Source organism: Dermatophagoides farinae, chromosome 2 (assembly GCF_024713945.1).
Source record: "Dermatophagoides farinae isolate YC_2012a chromosome 2, ASM2471394v1, whole genome shotgun sequence".
In the NCBI taxonomy this organism is placed as follows: Eukaryota; Metazoa; Arthropoda; class Arachnida; order Sarcoptiformes; family Pyroglyphidae; genus Dermatophagoides; species Dermatophagoides farinae.
In genome coordinates this window covers 630,024-652,336 of record NC_134678.1, presented here as the reverse complement: position 1 = coordinate 652,336, position 22,313 = coordinate 630,024, and the positions used below count along the sequence as shown (strand labels likewise).

Here is a 22,313-nt window from a genome sequence, read left to right as displayed (position 1 = left end):
AAAAAACTTTGTTTAATATCAACCAATGATCATCATATTAATCTGTCCCAAACAGATTTCTTTTTTTTTTCACTCAATTCAATCGATAATGATGATTCTCATGATGTGATGCTAGAATCCATGGTACTAGCCAAGAAAAAAATAATAACAAAATCTAAATTGAAAAAAAAAATCAGAATTCAAATCACGCCTCAATTCATTTTATACACACACACACACAGGATTCTTTGATATGATGAAATTGAGCTGTAGTGGGTGGAGCTTTTTTTAGTTCCAAAAAAAAAAAAATTCCATTTTCCTCTCTGAATTTTTTTTTGTCATCTGTATTTGACGACTTTTAATTTTTTTTCCTTCTTCTTCTGCATCTCTTTTTCTTGTTTTCCATGTTTCAGTAGTAGTTCCAGAATCTGGTTTTGACAGTCATCGTTATTATTTTTTTTTCTTCAAAATACACTACCAAGAAAGAAGCCTGAAATTGACAACAGTCATTTGTTCCAGAAATCAGTGTGTGTGTGTGCATGTGTGTATTTGTTCCATATAATGATGAATAAAATGGATCGAATTTGGTACTACTACTACTGTGCGGTTCCAAGTATCATCACAACCTATAAACTAAAAACAAACCAATAAGCATGCGTTATATGCAAATGAAACCGCCCACAAAAGACAAAAGTTTCAGCCCAAACACACACAAATTATTTATTGTTGTGATTGGATATATTATAATATAACCATCACCAGAGAATAACAAAAAAAAAATTGATTGATTTTCTTTCCAGAAAAATTTTCTACATTATGGAACCAAATAAAATGAATATGGTCCTTCAATCTGTGGTAATAAATGTTGTTTACAATATGTATAAACCAATGTGCCAAATAATTTCAATAAAATATAAATCAAATCGATTGGATGATTAATCAATGATAGATTACGTAATGACATGAATGATTGTGCTGTATAACGATAATTCTGATGTTTCTGTTGTTGGTGGTGATTTTGTTGATTATCATCATTACAGGTACGATTAAAAATGAATGGTGATTGTAAATGGCAATAATTTTTATTCTGATTCTGATTCTGATTTCGTTTCATCCAGAATGGAATATTATGTCGATTTAGATTACGAAAACCGCCGCCGCCGCCACCATTACGACTTATTATTGATTCACAACAAAATTCTGGTAATCGATGATCATCGATACTATTGTCATCATTACTGATATTTTTATTTGAAATTTTTTTCGTATTCTTAATTAAACCAAGTAAATCTGATGGTGATTGCCAACCACAACAACGATTCATTTGATGCCAATAATAAACATCTGAATGTTGACATTGTTGTTGTTGATTTGTTGTTGTTGTTGTGGATCGATAATTTCTTAAATCATTACCACTATTACTACTACTACTACGTTGACAAACATAATCACCAATACGATTGATTTGAATATAGAAATCTTTTTTAACAATTTCTTGATAAAAATTCCAATCCATTTGTTTTTGATATAAAATCAATGCCAATGACATTGTGATCGATATTAACATTAATGAATCATATGCTAACCATTTATCATGATAATTTGTAATGAATATATGATAAAACAATAGTATAGATGCAATCATATTGAACAATTGAATTGTCATCAATATTGTATAGAAAAATATTATCAAACATGACTGTTGATGTTGTTGTTGTTGTTGTTGTATATGATGAATAATGGATGGTAAATAATATTTGCCCAATAACATTGGTGCAAAAATCAATTCCAACGTAGCACCACTGATGATTAATAGGCCACAAATTAATAGAAAACAATTTCGTATTATTGACAATAATTCATTGATTAGATTCATCGATTATTGACAATTGGAAATTGGTGGATTTCAGAAAAAAAAAATTTCACATTCATAACGTTTGGACATTCCATTATATTCGCTGTTGGTTAATCAATTGTAGAATTTTTTTTTTTCATTTCGAATTATTAATTACATTTTTTTTTCATTTGTTTGCCATCGAAAACTTTCTCTTGTGGTGAATTTATTTATGGAAAAATTTCCTTCTCTTTGTAACATTTTTATTATATTATTCTCAATCGATAATGACACGCGTTTAGCACGTTATTGTCAATGGTCACACGTTGCATTGTTGCGTTTCTTTTAAATTGAAGTGATGGTTAAATAATAGGAAAAGACAACAGCAGCAACGACAAAAAAATGTTTCAATTTGTCATAATCATCATTATCATCATCATCAGTACTTATTTAGTGTAAAAAAAAAAAATTTTTTGAAAATCACTGAATTGAATAAATTTGAATAAAAAGTGTACACGCGCGTCTATTTACTAACATAATCACACCACCATTATCAGCAGCAGCAGCAGCAATAATCGTCGATTATTCGTTGATGCTGTAATAATCAATTAGTAGTAGTGAAATGGTTTTTTTTTGTTGTCTCGTGTATGTTGCTGCATACAATTACACAATGGATGGATATGGGTCTCATTCATTCATTCATTCGATCGATAGATCGATTAACCGAGAAAGAGAAAATAAAACAGACACATTCTATCACCACCACCACCAGCGTAACCACAACCAATTGTCATATACACACGTCATTGTCAATCCAGTGTTCAATTGCCGTGGTTTTCATTATATGATATGATGAAAAGAAAATGGTAGGATTTCGGTACAATTTTTTCATGTTTTGCTGAGTTTTTTTTTCTTCATTTGAAATGATACGACATTTTTGAACAGCCAAAAGAAAACAAAACAAAAAAAAAATTCGAATTTCGAATGTCAACATGCACAGTCATTATCATTTTTTTTCGTTCGAATGAACGAATCAATCGATCTCATCAATATTGATTTCTTTCTCTCTTTCTGCCTCTCCATCGAGGATATCCGAAATCAAAATCATTTTTATTGTGACATTTTCACACACACACACACACACACCACAGACCAACAAAAACATATTGAAATCAATCTAATCGCCAAACAAAACCATTATACAATCAAAATTAAACTAACCATGTATCAATTTCAATGAGTGCTAGCTAGTATCGATTATTTTGTGCGTCATTTGATCCATTCATTTATTGAAACATACACACACACACACACGCACAAACAATGAATACCCGATTAAGCATTGGTAAGAGAGTATAATTGTCACTGTGTCAAATGATGTGTGTGTGTGTGTGGAACAAACCGATAAAAGAAAGAGAAAAAATTTAACCGTAAACCAATCATGGATGAATTGATGCATGAAATTTTTTTACGGTCATCATCATCATCAACAATCATCAACAACAACAACAACAACAACAAAAACCAAAATGATAATCGATGAATTGTAAAGCACCAGCATGGTGTTTATCGTGGGAAAAAAAATTTTTTTTGTTTTTCTCTCTTTTTTTTAAATTCGTATGAAAATGAAAAGATTCCATGATGATTAAGAATCGATGAAAAAAAAATCTTTCAAAAGTTTTTTTTTGAATTTTGATTCAATCTCTCTCTCTCTCTCTCTCACTCATAATCCTCCAGCAGAATGGATTTTCAATTTTCTGCATTTGTTTTTTTCTTTGATTGAAAAACAACAAACGACAACGTCGAAAATCCGTAATCCACACACACACACACACGAGCACTAATCCTGAAACAGAAATAATGAAATCATCATATTGTTTGTTGTGATGAATTGTTTAATATTCTTCTGTTGATTTTCTGTGTATAATTGAATTTTAATTAACAAAATTGAAAAAAATTGAATACTAATTCTTCGTTTTTTTTTCGTTCAATTTTTTTCCAGGAATTTCAATTTTCGAATGTTCAAAAAAAAAAACAACTCAATGAATAACGCCATCTGTAGGCGTTGTTGAGTGGAAAAAACATCAATTATTCTGGAAATAATGTATTCGTTTTCGTCGTCATATTCACCATTCTTTAGGAATTCTTTATGCTGATTATTATGAGGTCAATGAATCAAATTACAGTCAAATTCTTGAAAATAAATATCCAACATAATATAATATAAATTTATAATGTAAGTAATAAACCATTGTCGTCAGTGTCAAGTAACTAAAAATGTTTTTTTTCATCTTATGAAAACGAACTTTTTTTTCGTTTTGTTTCCCCATTCCATTATTATATTTCATTTATTCAATTCAAATCAATTTTGTTTTCTATTGAAGCGCATGTGTCATGAAGAATTTCATCATCATCATCATCATCATCATCTTGAAGAGATTTTTGAGGATGCAATCAAAAAAAAAAAAAAAAAAATCAAACCAACAACAATCATTGTGTGGGATGTCAGATGATGATGTTGTTGTTGTTGTTGCTGCTGCTGCTGTTGATTACTAACAAAAAAAGATGCTGCCAAATCAAAAAAAAAACACCACATGCTCAGAAATGGAAAATGACTGTTTATTGATGATGATGATTATGATTATAATCCACAAGACATGTACTTGTGAAGACGAAGAAGAAGAAGAAGAAGAAAAAGAAGAAAAAATACTTTTTATAACGTTTCCATGGATTAAAGAGAACGAGAGAGAATCTGTAAAGGCAAAAATAGAAATATAAAATAAAGATTTGTGAACATATAGATCATCATCACACCAAGAAAAGTTTTTTGTCCTCTTCGCAAACTACAACAACAGCAACAACAACAGCAGCAGAAGCAGCAATAATTTGTTTACTTTATTTTAAAGTGATTTCCGAATTTTTATTTCTCTTGAAACATTTCATCAAGGTAATCGATCCTTTTATTTGAATTGTGAAAAAAAAACTAAAAAATCGACCGTTACTCTACAACGAAAACGAAGAAATGATGTTGATGATGATGATGGTGATACGTCGCTGAATTTGATGTTGCGCCAAATGTGTTGTTTTCTCTTTCACTAGAATATTCTTTGTTAATCATTTGAGAATTTTTTTTTCGTTAACGACGAAGTTTTTCAGAAAAAAAGTGCAATTTTTTTTCAACGACGTATTATTCATCCAGTAAATTCTTCAGGAAAAAAATTCATAAAATTTTAAAAACGAAAAAAAACAATGCCTACACCTATCGATAAACATAGTTCAATAATGGCTGACGAAACATCATCATCATCATCGTCATCATCTTCAACATTGACCGCATCAATTGGAAAATTATTATCATCATCAGTATCAACGAAATTTCAACAAATTATTGAACAACCATTTGAAGAAGATCCCGGTATTAATATTGGTCATATAACAGTATCACATAATGGCCATGTAATTATGTTGTCTGGATTCAAAGGTTATAAGGTAAAATCATTTTGTATGTTTTTTTATATTATATACATAAATCAGTCAAAAAAAAAAATTTGAAATTTTCCTATCCATCCAACGTGTTTATGACACACATATGATCAAGCTTGGTGTATACCATGCCATGTCAGTTCATATTATCAATTATCAATTATCAATGATCAATTATCAATTATCAATGATCAATGATCAACAAGAATAATAAATATTGGAAAACTTTCGTCTTCGATTTGTTTTTTATTCCAATTCATGTTGTCGAAGGACATTTTTATTGATGATCACTCACGTGTTGTCATGTGTGTGTGTTTGTCTGTTTCGATATGATTATCATCATTATCATCATTTTTGTGTTCCACATGATGATTTCGAAACATGAAACCAGTTTTATTTTATTTTCCAATGAATGATACTATCAAGCACTGACTGATTGATGTTATTGATATGATTGTTAGTGGTTGTTGTCAAATGATAATAGCGAATGAATGAATTCAACACATTGATGAATAGTTTTTTTTCTGTGTCTAAAATCGTAAAAGTTTTCCAGAAAAAAAAGAGTTCAAAAGTTACAAATGCTGACAGCTAAAAATCAATCGATTAATTTTCATTTTTTTTTGTTTTGTTCATTTAATCATTTTTTTTTATAAAATCTAGGAAAACTCTACGGCTTTTTATCGGCCATCCGAAGAGATTTGGATTTATGATCAAATTGTAGAAAAATGGTATGTACTGTGATTTTTTTTTTTGATGATTTTTGAATCTGATTTTTTTTTCGTTTTTAGGATTAAAAAAATTTGTTCCACTGAAACTGGTGATAAAGACGATATGCCATTAGAACGTAGTAATGCATGTGCAACAATAATCAATGATCATCTTTATATGTTTGGTGGATTCTCTGAAGAAGGCAATCTAAATACATTATATCGATTGAATCTTTGTACATTGAAATGGTGTCGTATAAAACCTAATAATGATAATGGTAGATTAGAACCATTACCTTGTGATAAAAATGTTTGCTGGGAATATGATGAAAAATTCTATTTATTCGGTGGTTATGGTCCAGTACCACGTGTTTGGAATGAAGATTTTAATTTTCAATTTATATTTGATACATCATCACATTGGCATTATGTACGTGGTTGGAATAATCAATTAGTTTGTTATGATCCTGAAAAGAATTGTTGGGAATGGCCCCAACACTATGGTCAAATACCATCAGCACGTGCAGCATGTGCAGCATCAAAAATTGGTGATAAAATTTTTCTATTTGGTGGCCGCATGAATCGTGAACGTATGAATGATATGTACATGTTAGATATGCCAACAATGCAATGGACGCAGATACAACCAAATAATATTGAACATAATGTACGTGGACGTTCATGGCATACACTTACACCGGTATCTGATCAAATGTTAGTCCTATATGGTGGTTTTTCACATGATAATCAACCACTGAAAGATTGTTGGATTTTCGATACTCGTTCATATACATGGCGTGAAATTGTATTACCATTTGAAAAACCACGTTTTTGGCATTCAGCAACATTATCAACATTTGGTGAAAGTATGTAAACCTAAAGATCATCACCTAGAATCCATAATAATTTTTTTTCTACCTTTCAGTATTAGTACTTGGTGGTGCAACAAAAGAATTGATTAGTTCTTATCATCGAAATCCTAAATATAATGTAAGTATTTTGTTTTTTTTTCCAATAATCACTCAATTAATTTCAATTAATTTATATATAGCATATATTTGCCAAAGATATGTTTACAATAAAATTTCAACCACAATCATTATTTCGTCTTTGTTTATCAACTATTTCAACAAATTTACAATTATCAGAACAATTATTTCATATATTACCAATCGATATATTGGAAATTGTTTTCAAACGTTGTCTCACCAATCACAATCGTTTACGAATTATTAAATTACAGAAAAATCATAACAGTAATAATAATAACAATGATACAGATCAAGATGATAATGATGATGATGATGAACGAATGAAAAATTTGTAAAAAGTCATAAATCCTGACCAAAACATGGTCATGTCATTTCAATCAATCAATGACAATAAACAATGAATTTGAATATATACACACGAACACGCACACATCACATACCGGTGATATTTGATCCGCGAAAAAAAAAATTCCGGGAATTCAAAAAAAAAAAAACAATTATTTGACATATTCAAATGTGATATATTCTCCTCTATAAATCAATCAATCGATCATCAATCATTTTATTATGAAAAATTGTAATCTCATCTACACACGAAAAAGAAATTTTTTTTGTCTGTCTGATATTTTTATTGATAATGAAAATTTTTTTTTTTTAAATAATTTGAAAAAAAAACAATTCATCATTTCTTATTCATAATCTGTGCAATCTGTTTCTTTTGTTTTTTAATCTTTGATGCATTTAAACGATTTTTCATTGATTTTTTCATCAATTTTTTTGATTTTTTAATAGCCAATTCACCTTGAAAACCATCTGATGATGATTTATGTTGTTTTTTTGTCACTTTATTTTTGATTTTATCTGCCTTTTTTGTTTTTGACGATGATGATGATGATTCTTCATTATATTTATATGGTTTAATACGAATTTCACGATTCTTGAACATTTGACCATTTTTTTCCATTGCTAATACAACGGAATCTTTGGTTTTGAAATTAACATAACCAAATCCTTTGCCCATTCCTGTTTTTGGATCACGTACAATACGTACGGATTTGATTTCACCACATTCAATGAAAAATTCACGTAATTCATCTTCATTTGTTTTGAATGATAAATTTCCCAAAAATAATGACATTGAATGATCATAATGGCGATCATTTTCCAATGTATCAACCTGAATGGTATGTTCTTCAAATTTTGTTCCATTTCTAGTCAAACAAGAAAAAACAAAAATGAATTGAAAACATCAAATCATAACAATTATAATCACTTACAATTCCAATGCATTTTTTACGGCTTCTGGTTGTTTAAATACAACATATGCATTCACTGTATTTTTATTTGGATTAACCTGATTACTTTGGTGGTATGATGGTTGGATTAGTTTTTTTTTTGTTCAGTGCAAAAAAAATTAATTACAAATAATCAACACTTACGAAAGATATGCTACTTTTTTCGATAATGTAATCTTGGCCGGTGCTACACAACGAATTCGAATGCTTATAACTTTACCATATTGTTGTAGGATTTTTTTCAGATTCTATGAAGGAAAAATCAAAAAAAAACAAAACAAACGATTTGATCACCAACAGTTTCAGAAAATACAAACAATTTACAACATACTTTCATTGGAAAATTAGCCGGAAGATTACCGATGAACAATGTACGCAACTGTTTTCCCGATGAATCTTGTTCGGATTTATTTGTCGACGAATTTTTCGATTGTTCAACATCATCATCATCATCATCATTATCGTCGCTGTTATCTGCAGCATCAATTTCTGGATCAACAACAAGAGAATCATCTGCTTCTTCTTCATCTTCTATTGGTTCGATTGTTGTCGTAAGTTTTTTGCCTTTCTTTTTATTCTTCATTATTGATGATTCATTTTTCAAGACGACAAATTTTTTATTCTTATTCATCAACATGGATTTTTTCTTATTCTTCATCACAATCTTTTTGGCTTTCATGAATGGTGATAATTTAGTTTTCATAGTCCTTTCTTTACGTTCAACCAGATCGGTTAGACTGCCAATTTGAAAACCATCAACCATTTTGAATTATCGATGTCAAATGTAACAAATTGAAAAAAAAACAAGCATGTATACACCAACCACGTGATTCGATTCTCAAAGGTTCGTTCATAAATCAAATGACAATTTTTTTTTTTTGTAAAAAAAAAATTTGATAAATTTTAATTATATAACTTAATAATGTTTTTTTTGTTCCATTTAAAATAATCAATCAGTCATCTTCAGTCAGAAGTTCATCATCATCTTGAAATAGACTTTCATCAACTTTAATATCCACATCTAAATCATCGCCAGCAATAACATCGGCAAAATTTAGATCCGAATCAATAAGATTCTTATCCTGTAGAAACATTTCTTTACCGGTTAATTTTCCTGTTTCATCTTTTTTCATTTCTTTATTTTTAGCAGCTAGTGTAGCCATTTCAGCATCAAATTTCATTTTCCAAGCTATGAATGTTTCCACCGTTACACGTGTACCTTCGAATTTTTTTCGTTCCATTTCTTCAATCTCTTTTTTTCTTTGTTCTTCTGCTTGTTTCCTTTCGATTATTTTCCGCTCCTTTAATGTATTCAACCATTCGGATGCACGTGTAACCATTGTGAATACCATTACCATACCGATATTATCAGCAGTCATATCATTTAGAATGTCAACGATTTCTAATTCATCACAATCTTCTAGATTTTTTGATGAAAATATTTCAATTGTAGGACCAACATCGGGATAATTTTTCGGTAATTGAAACAATAATTCAAGTTCATCTATAGAATCAATGGAAGAAAAAGGAAAATTTAATTAAATCAAGAAATGGCTTGACACATTTTGCACAACATACATTTATCACAATCATTATCATCATCTTCATTGAATTCACTGGAGATTTTGATTGAAAATTTTGGCAATTGATTTTCATTCAATAATTTCTTATGATCACCATCACCATCATCATCATTGAATACTGAAATGATTTTAAAGAGAGAAAAAATTATTTTTTTTCAAAATTCAAAATCTTCAACACATACATGTTAATTCTGTTGGATAAATTGCTTTCATTGCATCCAATTCATCAGCCTGTTGTTCTTCGTAACTCATGATGGTATGGGAAAATTTAAAAATTATTTTAAAAAAAAAATTTGGCCGATAAAAAAAATCAGTCATGTGGCAATCATTTTCGAAACAGATGAATTTTTTTTTAGTTTCGTTTTGTTTACCGTACACAAATGCCATGACCACGTGTGTTTACGTGACAAGCACGTGCTGTGGTGTGAGCTTGATGTTTTTTTGATTGAAATTTTTTTTTCCAAAATTTTGTATAAATTATGGGCATTACAAAACAATATCTACGATGGACAGCGGCTGAAAAATTCGGTGTTATCGGTTCACCATGTCAAGCAATACAATTACTGCATCAATGGCCTGGAATGACAATGACGGATCGTATTTGTGCTACAGCAGCTTGTGAAGATATTGTTTTCTGGGATCTTAAAACATGTCAACAAATTGAACGAATAGATATTAATGATGATGATGGTTCAAATTCATCATCGGCGATGACAAAAAATTCAATGATATCATGTATGGCATTCAATGATAAAAGTATGGTCATTTGTAGTGGCCATCATGATGGCTCAATTCGATTGTTTGATTGTCAAGAAGATAGAAAATTAAAAGTTATATTTTCTGGCCATCGTGGCTGTGTTACATGTATCGCATTGGATCAAACTGGTCTACGTATTGCTAGTGGTGGAAAAGATACAGAAATTGTCATTTGGGATGTTGCCAATCAATCTGGCCTATTTCGTCTTAAAGGTCATAAAGGTCCAGTGAATAAATTGGAATTCATGAGACAACATCCTTGGATATTGATATCGGCGTCAAGTGATACGTATATAAAATTATGGGATCTTGAAACACAGCATTGTTTTCGAACAATAGTTGGACATCATACTGAAGTATGGAGTTTTGTTCTATTACGTAATGATACGGAAATCATTTCTGGTGGCTCTGATTCTGAACTAAAAGTTTGGAAAATAACATTTGCCGAAGATGAACAAGAAGATTTTCAGAAAAAATTGGCTGAATCTCGTGCTAAACGATTGAAACGATTACAATTGCTTGGTGATGATAATCATGATGATGATGATATCAACAATGATGAAGATGTTGATAATTTTATTTTAATCGAAAATTTTGGCACCATCCTCAGAAAAAGTATGGAAAAATTGACCAATATTTTCGTCGATCAAACTGAACGTTTATTAGTATGTCATGGTAAAGATAATTTTATTGAATTATTTAAAATACGTTCCAATGAAGAAATTTCCATGAAAATGAAGAAACGAATACGTAAAGAAAAGAAACGAAGATTAAATGAAGAAGATTTGAATAATGATAATGAAATGGAAAAAATTGAATCCACAATAATTTCAGATGAAATCGAACGTTTAGATTCGATTAAATCGGTGGCGAAAATTCGTTCGATTGATGTACGATTTATACGATCTATCGATGGTGAACAAGAATATCGTCTATCGATTCTATTGTGTAATAATCAAATTGAATTTCAACAAATTTTGATAAAATCAATTAAAAATCAAACAATCGAATCGAAACAATTATCAATCATCAATACGATGGGCCATCGAAATGATATCCGTACGATTGCAATTAGCTCAGATAGCTTATCAATATTAACGGCAAGTTCTGATTCAATAAAATTATGGAATAAATCCAGTTGTCGTTGTACAAATACAATCAATGATGGTATTGAATATCCACTGTGCATGACTTTTGTGCCGGGAAATAAACATGCTATCGTTGGTACAAAAACGGGTAAAATTCAAATAATAAACCTGTTATCAGCATCGATACAATCTACAATCGACGATGGTGTTGGTCAACCAATTTGGTCATTGAATTTATTACCCAATTTGACCGGTATTGTTACTGGCTGTGAAGATAAATCGGTTAAATTTTGGTCATTTAATCTTATTTTTGAACAACAAAATGATGATCAACAACAACAACAACAACAATCGACGGAATCGAAAATTCTAACATTAAATCATGAACGAACATTATTAGTGGATGAAGGTGTCATTTGTACGAAAGTATCACCAAATTCAAAATTCATTGCCGTTGCAATGTTAGATAGTTGTGTGAAAATTTATTTCTGTGATTCACATAAATTTTTTCTATCACTTTATGGCCATAAATTGCCTGTACTTTGTATGGATATATCATATGATAATCGTTTAATTGTCACTGGTTCATCGGATAAAAACATTAAAATCTGGGGCATGGATTTCGGTGATTGTCATCGATCATTATTTGCACATGATGATAATATTCTTTGCTTACAATTTGTGCCGAAAACACATCATTTTTTTACAACATCTAAAGATCATCGTATAAAAATGTGGGATGCTGATACATTTGAAAAGATAACGTCATTGGAAGGACATCATGGTGAAATATGGGCAATGGCTATAGCACCGAATGGAAAATACATGGTAACAGCATCACATGATAAATCGATACGTTTATGGCAAAAAACACAGGAACCATTGATTCTTGAAGAAGAAAAAGAATTGGAAAATGAAAAAGAATTTGATTTAGTTGGAGAATCACATACAACTGTACCTGGTGAATCATCGTTGAATCATCAAGAATCAGGTCGTGCACAGAAAAAAACCACCGAAACTATTCGATCGATTGAACGATTAATCGAAAGTATCGATATCTATCGTGAAGAGATTGTAAAACTTGATCATTATAATCAACAGATGACTATTTATGAAAATCAACATACCAAATCAAAGGATGGTGATCATGGTGAAATGAAAAAACCATCACGTGAATCATGTAATCCGAATCTAACGATTTATCGTACAGAATGTCCACGTCGTTTTATGTTGGAAATACTTTTACGGATTCCATCCAATGAACTTGAAGAAACATTATTACAACTGCCATTCTATTATATTCAACAATTATTGCAGATTCTTTCCGAATTATTAGAACGTCGTTGGGAAATTGAATTAATTTGTCGTTGTGTTTGTTATATTGTACGTGTAAATTTTGGCCAAATTACTTCATGTTCATCATCGATGGCACGATTAATCGATAGAATTCGTCAACAAATGCAATTGGCAATCGAATCTGTTGAAGAATTAGCTGGCGTTAATAATGTTGGTTTAAAATATTTTGAAAATATTTTCGAATCACGACAAAATGTATCATTATTTGCAGAGGTATTGGTGGAAAATCGAATGATGAAAAATAATAAAAAACATAAAAAACGTAATAATCAAACGGCACCAATATTGACATGGAATTGATTTAAAAAATTTTTTTTTTTTTTGATTTGATTTGACAAATAAAATTCATTTTTTTTTGATCATTCATACACTAGATGGCATGAATGTCAATTTTGAAATTGATCGATATCATCTCAATTTTATAAAAGAGCAATAAATATGAGGGTATGGCTAAATCATCATCATCCGCATATACACAAAAAAAGCCAACATATCATTACTTTGCTTGTTTTTTTTTATATATTGCAAAGAAAACTAAAATTCTCATCATCATCATTCATTAGCCTTCAAGCAGTAGAAGAAAAACGTGGAAGCAAAGAAAAATAAACAAAAAGAAATGATGATGATGATGATGATGATCAATGATCAATGATAAATATCAAACAAAAAAAAAATCAATCAATACCAAACAATATCATAACAACACAACAAAGCAACCATCAACATTTGATATATATCGTGATCTATAGACTAAAAAATCGAGTTTCTAAGAAATAAAAATTTTGTTAGTTTTTTTTTCTTGTTTCAGTAATAATAATTCAACAACAATACAAACCTTTTCTTGCGGTGGTTGTTGGTGGTGGTGGTGAAATCAATAAATAATCGATTCAAATTCAAGAAAAAGAGTGTTTTTAGTGCTGAAATGAAGATGCAATTGAAATATTTATATCAAACCATTTATTCATTACATGATCCAATTCATGTAGAACGATTTCAGAAAACATTTGGATTGGAAATTATCCATGATCAACAAAATGATGAACCAAGAACAAATCATTTGTCGTCCATTTCATCATCGTTGTCGAAAAAATATCGTATACGAAATTATTTATGGTATTATCTATTTTCATTTGGTGCACGTCTTGGTTATGAAGTATTCTATGCATTATCATTTTCATATTTATATTGGAATTTGGATTCATTTATATGTCGTCAATTGATGCTTATATGGGCCATACTGATGTACACAGGTCAAGCATTAAAAGATGTTATACGAATTCCAAGACCTAATGGTCCAAATATAGTGATATTAGAACCAGAATATTCATTTGAATATGGTATGCCATCAACACATGCAATGTTAGCGGCAATGATACCATTAACATTATATTCATTATTATCGAATCGTTATCAAATTTCATCATCACCATTATTATTCATATTTTGTTCAATTTGTTGGTGTTCATTGATTTGTTGTTCACGTCTCTATTTGGGAATGCATTCTGTTTTGGTAAGTTTGTGAAACAAAAAAAAAAAATTGATAAAGAAAATTATTTTTACTTTTAAAAGGACATATTGGTCGGTCTATCGCTTACCTGTATATTATTGGCATTCATACTACCAATGTTGAGCGTTTTGGATTATTTCCTTATCCGTAATTCTTTATCGCCTTTAATCATTATTGTTGTGTTGTTAATATCATCATTATTGTATCCGGTATCGAATAAACAATCACCATCACGTGGTGATACAATATCAATAATATCGGCCAGTGGTGGTGTTTACATTGGTTCATGGCTTAATTATCAATTATCCATTATACGTGATTCTAGTCATTTGAATGAATTATATCCAATTTTATTGCCATCATTATATGATATACCTGTAATCATTGGTCGTTTTGCCATTGGATTATGTTCATTATTCATCTTACGATCGTTAGGAAAATCATTTGCACAACATGCTATTCGATATTTCACCGGATTGAAAGATCTTAATAATGAACAAACAAAACATCGTACCATCGTAAAGATACCAATGAAAATGATTCCATTCATTATGGTTGGATTAGCAATTTCATTTTTTGGACCATTGATGGCTCGTTTAACTTGTATGGAACGTCATTCAATGAGATTTGAAGCTTAAAGAATTCTTGTTTCTATATATATACATGCAAATCAAATCAAAACAATTTCAAACAAACAAATAACTTGCCTTTGTCATTGAAAACAGCAACAACAAAAAAAACTCATAAATCACTAAAAAAGAGAGAGAAAAAACTGGCTAGAACTGGTACACAAGATTTTTTTTTTACATTAAAATTTTGCATTTTATATAAATCTGATCTAATTGAACAAAAAAAAAATTTTTTTTTTTTACTTTGTCATCACATGCAACACAATCATAATAAAAAAAAACTAGACATTCCCGAAATAAAAAACATTCGATAAATTGGTTTTTTTTTTGTTTTGTTTTGGCGGTTTTCTCATCGCCGATAAAAAATAAAAATAATCAAATTCCATTTCGTTCGATTTTTTTTTTGAAATAAAAAAAAAATTCTTTTAAAAAAGGTGGTGGCAGATTTATTCCATTTCAAATATGTACTACTACTACAATATATCATTATGACGTACATTGTATACAATGGTGGTGGTGGTGGTATAGAGTGATTCAAGTTATGATTCTTTTTTTTTTCACACAAATGCTACTAGTTTATTATTATTATTCTTTTTTTTTTTTGATGATGATTCATAAATATCGTATCTATGGAACCCCTCTCGTTTTCTTTTAGCTCATACACGAAAAAATAATTATTTTTAATACCACTACTGCTACTGCTACTACCACTACTGCTACTGCTACTACCACTACTGCTACTGCTACTACTACTATACCAATATCAACGTCCATTATTAATTCAACGTTTTTTTTCCATACCACCTCCTCCTCCGCCCACTTTACCGACTATCGAACGTTTTGTGTGTGTTTGTTCTTGTTCTTGTTCATTTGTTCGTGTTCGATGTTTTTTTCTGTGTGTTTCTTTCATCATCATCATTGTCGTCGTCGTGTGTTTTGTTCATTGTATATTTGTGTCTATGTTATATTTTTTCTTCCTCCTACTCATCATCATCATTTATCGTTGTTGTTTTTGGTTGTTTTTGTTGGTAAATGAATGAATGAATGAATGAATGAAATTGAAGAAGAAGAAGACAAAAAAAACGGAGAAAATTTTTCTTCTTTTTTTTTGGTGGTGGCATCACATTTTTTTTCATTGGTAATATCCAAAAGATTTCAACATTGTGCTTCGAGATTCTTTTTTTCCCTCTCTATGTTTGTGTGTAATAATCTGTATAATTTGTTTTTTTTGTATGGCCGCTTAGTTTTTTTTCTGGTGTTGTTGTTCCCATTGTCTTGGTGATTAAGAAACTATTACAAAAAAATTTCATATGCACACACTCATATTCATATTTTTCAAATGATTCTTAAATTCTTATGAAATTTGATGACAATGAATGAATATTCTTCGAATCCATTTTTTTATACACACACACACACACACATTGATTGATTCATTCATGTGAAGAAAACTTGACAATAACTTTATTTTGTGTTATCAACATTATAATCTCGCTAAATATCAAAAAAAGCGATCATCATCAACATCAACAACAACACACACACACACATATTGTCATTGGTGTTGGGGTTTTTTTTTCTTGCTTGCTTTGCTATCCACTGTGTGTCTCAGTCCTGTTTCTGTGTGTGTGTGTATGCCATAATAGTGTGCTTGTTGGATATTGAGCTGTTGATTTTGGTTATTGAATTCGAATGTATGACTTTTTTTTCTAATATTTTCATTTTCTCAATACATCAATCATCATCATCTAAATTAAAATTAGTTAGTCTGTTTTTTTCTTACTCTCATTTTGATTTACATCATATCAATCAATACTAAATAATAAGAACAAACATAAACGATAAATAATCATCAGAAAAATACGTTACCATTACCCACCACCATCATCAGCATCATTATTGCCAATACAGTGCGACAATTGTTTAATTGTGTGTGTGTGTGTGTGTGAGTGATTGAGAGAACAGACGCACCAAACAATCGTATAAAATAAAACAAAAAAAAGTAAGTTTTTGAAAATTCAGATATTTTATTACCGTTGATCTAATTTTATTTGTCCAAATCAAGAATTCTTTTGTTTATAATTTATAAATTCTGGCTGTTACATGAACATCATCATCGTATATAAACGTTGAATTTTTTCTATTCATTCAAAAACATGGATTCAATGGATTCATCGGCAATGTTTTGTCCACCACAAGCTCAACCAACATCAGCTTCGCCAGTGGTTGGTGTTGTAAATCAAATCAATGGTACAGCCAATAACCATATTACAATGTTGAATAATACGGCAACATCGAATAATACTGTTAATCAATATGAAACATTAACCATTGAAAGTGCCAATCAACTATTGAATTTTAAAGGTGTATTCGATATACAACTTTTAGAACAGGTAGTTGAATGTTTATATACAACTCAGGGTCAGCCACAAAAGATTGCCCAAGAAATTCTTACTACATTCAAAGAACATCCTGATTCATGGACACGTGTCGATGGTATCCTGGAATATGCAAAAAATAAAGAGACAAAATATTTTGCTCTACAAGTGTTGGAAAATTTAATCAAAACAAGATGGAAGATAATACCAGAAAATCAATGTGAAAATATTAAAAAATTCATTGTTGCATTGATCATTAAAACATCAACAAATCCAATATCAATGGAACAAGATAAAGTTTATTTGAATAAATTGAATATGATATTAGTACAGATTTTGAAACAAGATTGGCCAAAAAAATGGCCTAATTTTATATCGGATATTTGTGCTTCCAGTAAAAAAAGTGAAACATTATGTATGAATAATATGACCATTCTGAAATTATTAAGGTTTGTTTTGATTCATTGATTAATGGAATTCCATTCTATTTAATATTACCATTTTTTTTCTAAAAATCATAGTGAAGAGCTTTTCGATTTTTCCACTGGCCAATTAACACAAGCAAAATCAAAACATCTCAAAGATACAATGTGCCAGCATTTTCGTGAAGTTTTTTCACTTTGTCAATATGTATTAGAAGATTCTCGAAATGAAAAATTAATCTATTGTACATTGGAAACATTATTAAGGTTTCTTAATTGGATTCCTTTGGGCTATATTTTTGAAACTGGATTGATCAATGCATTAATATTTAAAGTATGTGTGAAAAGAAAAAAAAATTGCAAGATATCAATTATTTAATTTTTTTTTCGTCTGATTTTTAGTTTTTCCCGTATGATGTTTTCCGTAATATCACCCTCAAATGTTTGACTGAGATAGCCAATATTGGCGTGGATTCATATGATGAAGTATATTGTTCAATGTTTGAAACATTTATGCTTCAATTGAATAAGGTATTGAATTTGTTTTTTTTATCTTTATTTTATCACCATTGTTGATTATTTGTTTTTTTTGTTGAAAAATAGATTCTTCCTAATCCCGAAGATTTGAAAACTCTTTATGAAACTGGTATCGAAGAAAATCAAAATTTTGTTCAAAATTTAGCCATGTTTTTATCAACATTGTTGAAAAAACGTGGACAATTGTTTGAAACTGAAGCTATGCGTAAACAATTATTAATGGCAGTCATGTATTTAATCGTCATATCACAAGTGGAAGATGTTGAAGTGTTTAAAATCTGTCTTGAATATTGGGGTTCACTTACAGAGCAATTGTATAAAGAATGTCCATTAGATGATCGAGTTGTAGCATCATCAACTATACCAATGCGTCGTCTAATCTATGAAGAAATGCTTAGCAAACTTCGTTACATAATGATTGGTCGTATGGCTAAACCGGAAGAAGTACTTGTTGTTGAAAATGAACAAGGTGAAGTTGTTCGTGAATTTATGAAAGATACAGATTCAATTCAATTGTATAACAATATGCGTGAAACATTGGTCTATTTGACACATTTGAATTCACAAGATACGGAGAATATAATGAATGAAAAACTTAAAAAACAAGTTGATGGTACTGAATGGTCATGGAAAAATCTAAATACAGTAAGTAAACGCAAAAAAAAAGTTTTCGAATTTTTTTTCATCTAATTTTTGTTGTTTATTTTCAAAATTTAGCTGTGCTGGGCTATCGGTTCAATCTCTGGTGCTATGTTAGAAGAAGAGGAAAGAAAATTTCTAGTCACTGTCATCAAAGAATTATTGGGCTTATGTGAACAAAAACGTGGTAAAGATAACAAAGCAATCATTGCTTCAAATATTATGTATGTGGTTGGACAATATCCACGATTTCTTCGAGCATATTGGAAATTCTTGAAAACAGTCGTTAATAAATTGTTTGAATTTATGCATGGTAAGTTTTTTCTTCTTGAATTCCTAATTTTCTTTATGTATGCCTAATTTTGTAAGTTTTCCATTCAGAAACACACGATGGTGTGCAAGATATGGCTTGTGATACATTTATCAAAATTGCTAATAAATGTCGACGACATTTCATCACAATACAACCGGGAGAAGTACAGCCATTTATAGATGAAATATTGGAAAATATGGCTACCGTTATCAATCAACTTGAACCACATCAGGTTTGAAATTTATCAATTTTGATGATTAGTTCAAATTTGCTTTGAATGAAATGATTTTTTCTTCCAATAGATTCATACATTTTATGAAGCAGTGGGCTATATGATTAGTGCACAAACTGATGAAAAAATTCAAGAAAAATTGATACAAAATTATATGACACTACCAAATCAAGTTTGGAATGATATTATTCGTAAAGCAGCAATCAATGTTGATTTTCTCACTGATCATATTGCGATAAAACAATTAGATAATATTATAAAAACAAATTATCATGCTTGTAAAGCATTGGGTCATAATTATATTCTACAATTGAAATTCATCTATATGGACATGTTAAGCCTGTATAAAGTAATGAGTCAACATATATCGGCTGCCATTGCTAAAAATGGTGAATCAGTAATGAAACAACCAATCATACGTTCAATGCGTGGTCTGAAAAAAGAAATTCTTAAATTAATCAATGAATGGGTTTATCATTCGAATGATCATAAAGTTGTTTTGCAATCATTTATTCCAAATCTTCTTGATGCTATTCTCCTTGATTATAAAGTGTGTGCAGTGCCTTCGGCTAGAGAACCTGAAGTTCTTTCAACAATGTCGACTGTCATTAAAAAATTAACGGTTCGTAACGACTGGAATTTTTTGTTTGTATAACTTTTTATTTTAATGACTTTTTATTCTGACTCTACATATAAATAGGATAATATTACGCCACAAATTCCAGCTATTTTTGATGCCGTGTTTGAATGTACATTAGAAATGATAAACAAAGATTTTGAAGAATATCCTGAACATCGAACAAATTTTTATGTACTATTGCAACAAGTTGTTACACATTGTTTTGCTGCCCTACTCAACACATTACCTAATCAATTTAAATTGGTATTAGATTCAATCATATGGGCATTGAAACATACAATGCGTAATGTTGCCGATACTGGATTGAAAATTCTATTGACATTAATGGAGAATATGATACAACAACCAACAGAAATGTGTAATTGTTTCTATCAAACATATTATACCGATATTATGCAACATATGTTTTCGGTTGTCACGGATACATCACATTCGGCAGGATTAACAATGCAGGCACGAATTTTAGCCTTTATGTTTGAAATTGTAGACATGAACAAAATAACCGCACCACTTAATCCGGCCATTCAGAATGGTGTTGCCACAGCTGCTGGTGGTGGTGGTGGTAACCCACAACAATATGATAATGTTAAATTTGTCAAAGATTTTGTATCAAGTCTTTTGAAAAGTGCTTTTAGCCATCTAAACGATGCTCAAATTCAGGTGACTGTGCAAGGATTTTTCAATCTTAATCATGATGTTGTAGCATTTAAAGAACATTTACGTGATTTTCTTGTTCAAATTCGGGTATGTCGATTGATCATGAAATCTTTTTTTTTGAAACCAGATTAATTTGTTTTTATGCAGGAATTTTCTGGTGAAGGTGATAGTGATCTTTTCTTAGAAGAACGATTAGGCGAATTGCAGAAAAAAGAAGAGGAAAAACGACAACGACAATTATCCGTACCTGGTATTATCAATCCATATGATCTACCTGATGCAATGGATGATAATTAATTAATTGGAAACGAAAAAAAAACATATAAATTGATCGATCAACGAATCATTAAATTATTGGTGGTTATGGTTGTCAAGGATGAACAATTTAATCTTTATGACAAATTTGAAAAAAACCCAAAATAGGAATCAATAATTTCTTTTCATCGGTGACACCAAAAAAAATTGATTGATTTTGTCATCATATTTATCAACATTTTTCAACCAGCTGCTTCTTTTCTGATGATCCAAATCTGTTTTGTTCTGGTCAAGCTTGGCTTTCTTGACCAATTGAAAAATTTTTCATCCAGCCAATTCGATTAACATCATCAACACATACATACCCTACTATTCTATTTTTCTCCTCATCCTCCTATCTCACAAGGAATTTGAATAATGTGCTTGTGTGTGTGTGTTTGTGTATGTTCGGGTTTTTTTTCATCTCATCATTTTTGTTCTTTTTTTTAAAAATTTTTGTTTCATTATTTTTATCCCATTACACACACACACACATAATACATACATTGTACTATTATCTTATTATTACTACTACTAATCTCTTTATTATTATCACACATACATACAATCTTCAACAACAGTAACAACTATGTAATTCGTACGTTTTTTTCTATCTTTACACATTATTTTAATCGTCAACAAAAACAAAACAAAAAAACAAACGAAAAAAAAAATAATTAGAGATTGATGGAAAAAAAAATTATTCAATTATATACAATACACATACACACACACACACAGAAACAAAAAACAATTATGAGAAAAATTTTGACATTTGATTATTATTATCATTCTTCTTTGTCTTCTTCTTCTTCTCTTTGTATATGAATGGATTTTGAAAAAAAATAATTAATAAAGAAAGATTTATAAATATTGAAATTGAAAAATTTGAATTTTTTTTTCACTAATAGATGTCAGTTTTTACATTTTAGAACAAAAAAATATATTTGAACAACATATATGGATTAATAATTGGTGTTCTGGTTTGTGTT

The 22,313-nt window shown here is 29.8% G+C and overlaps 6 protein-coding genes across 7 annotated transcripts; 4 read left to right on the top strand and 2 right to left on the bottom strand.

Moving 5' to 3' along the window:
• Positions 1-749: 749 nt before the first annotated feature.
• On the bottom strand, positions 750-1,873 carry LOC124491435 (uncharacterized). Its single transcript, XM_047054075.2, has one exon. The coding sequence runs from the start codon at positions 1,853-1,855 to the stop codon at positions 794-796; it is 1,062 nt and encodes a 353-aa protein (XP_046910031.2). The 5' UTR covers positions 1,856-1,873; the 3' UTR covers positions 750-793.
• A 2,387-nt stretch (positions 1,874-4,260) lies between these two features.
• Positions 4,261-7,791, top strand: LOC124499743 (kelch domain-containing protein 2). 2 transcript variants are annotated; one of them, XM_075735762.1, is made up of 5 exons: positions 4,261-5,302; positions 5,957-6,024; positions 6,085-6,869; positions 6,935-6,993; positions 7,055-7,694. In XM_075735762.1, the coding sequence occupies exons 1-5, from the start codon at positions 5,063-5,065 to the stop codon at positions 7,328-7,330; spliced, it is 1,428 nt and encodes a 475-aa protein (XP_075591877.1). In that variant the 5' UTR covers positions 4,261-5,062; the 3' UTR covers positions 7,331-7,694. The 2 variants fall into 2 exon arrangements, with proteins under 2 accessions (XP_075591877.1, XP_046919656.2); XM_047063700.2 differs by having other exon boundaries at positions 4,263-5,302; positions 6,929-6,993; positions 7,055-7,791.
• On the bottom strand, positions 7,601-10,260 carry LOC124499746 (uncharacterized). The gene is made up of 7 exons (XM_075735761.1): positions 10,056-10,260; positions 9,869-9,991; positions 9,263-9,794; positions 8,622-8,829; positions 8,435-8,538; positions 8,273-8,356; positions 7,601-8,206 (listed from the first exon to the last, which is right to left on the bottom strand). The coding sequence occupies exons 1-7, from the start codon at positions 10,258-10,260 to the stop codon at positions 7,678-7,680; spliced, it is 1,785 nt and encodes a 594-aa protein (XP_075591876.1). The 3' UTR covers positions 7,601-7,677.
• Positions 10,261-10,352: 92 nt separating this feature from the next.
• LOC124499741 (WD repeat-containing protein 3) lies at positions 10,353-13,471 on the top strand. Its single transcript, XM_075735760.1, has 2 exons — positions 10,353-12,791; positions 12,855-13,471. Exons 1-2 carry the CDS (start codon positions 10,353-10,355, stop codon positions 13,371-13,373), a joined length of 2,958 nt encoding a protein of 985 aa, XP_075591875.1. The 3' UTR covers positions 13,374-13,471.
• A 297-nt stretch (positions 13,472-13,768) lies between these two features.
• LOC124499744 (sphingosine-1-phosphate phosphatase 2) lies at positions 13,769-15,513 on the top strand. Its single transcript, XM_047063701.2, has 2 exons — positions 13,769-14,583; positions 14,643-15,513. Exons 1-2 carry the CDS (start codon positions 13,996-13,998, stop codon positions 15,216-15,218), a joined length of 1,164 nt encoding a protein of 387 aa, XP_046919657.2. The 5' UTR covers positions 13,769-13,995; the 3' UTR covers positions 15,219-15,513.
• Positions 15,514-16,039: 526 nt separating this feature from the next.
• emb (exportin-1 emb) lies at positions 16,040-22,200 on the top strand. The gene is made up of 10 exons (XM_047062480.2): positions 16,040-17,211; positions 17,275-18,036; positions 18,109-18,343; positions 18,412-18,540; positions 18,613-19,191; positions 19,264-19,498; positions 19,567-19,730; positions 19,801-20,352; positions 20,431-21,114; positions 21,175-22,200. Exons 2-10 carry the CDS (start codon positions 17,366-17,368, stop codon positions 21,322-21,324), a joined length of 3,399 nt encoding a protein of 1,132 aa, XP_046918436.2. The 5' UTR covers positions 16,040-17,211; positions 17,275-17,365; the 3' UTR covers positions 21,325-22,200.
• Positions 22,201-22,313: the final 113 nt, after the last annotated feature.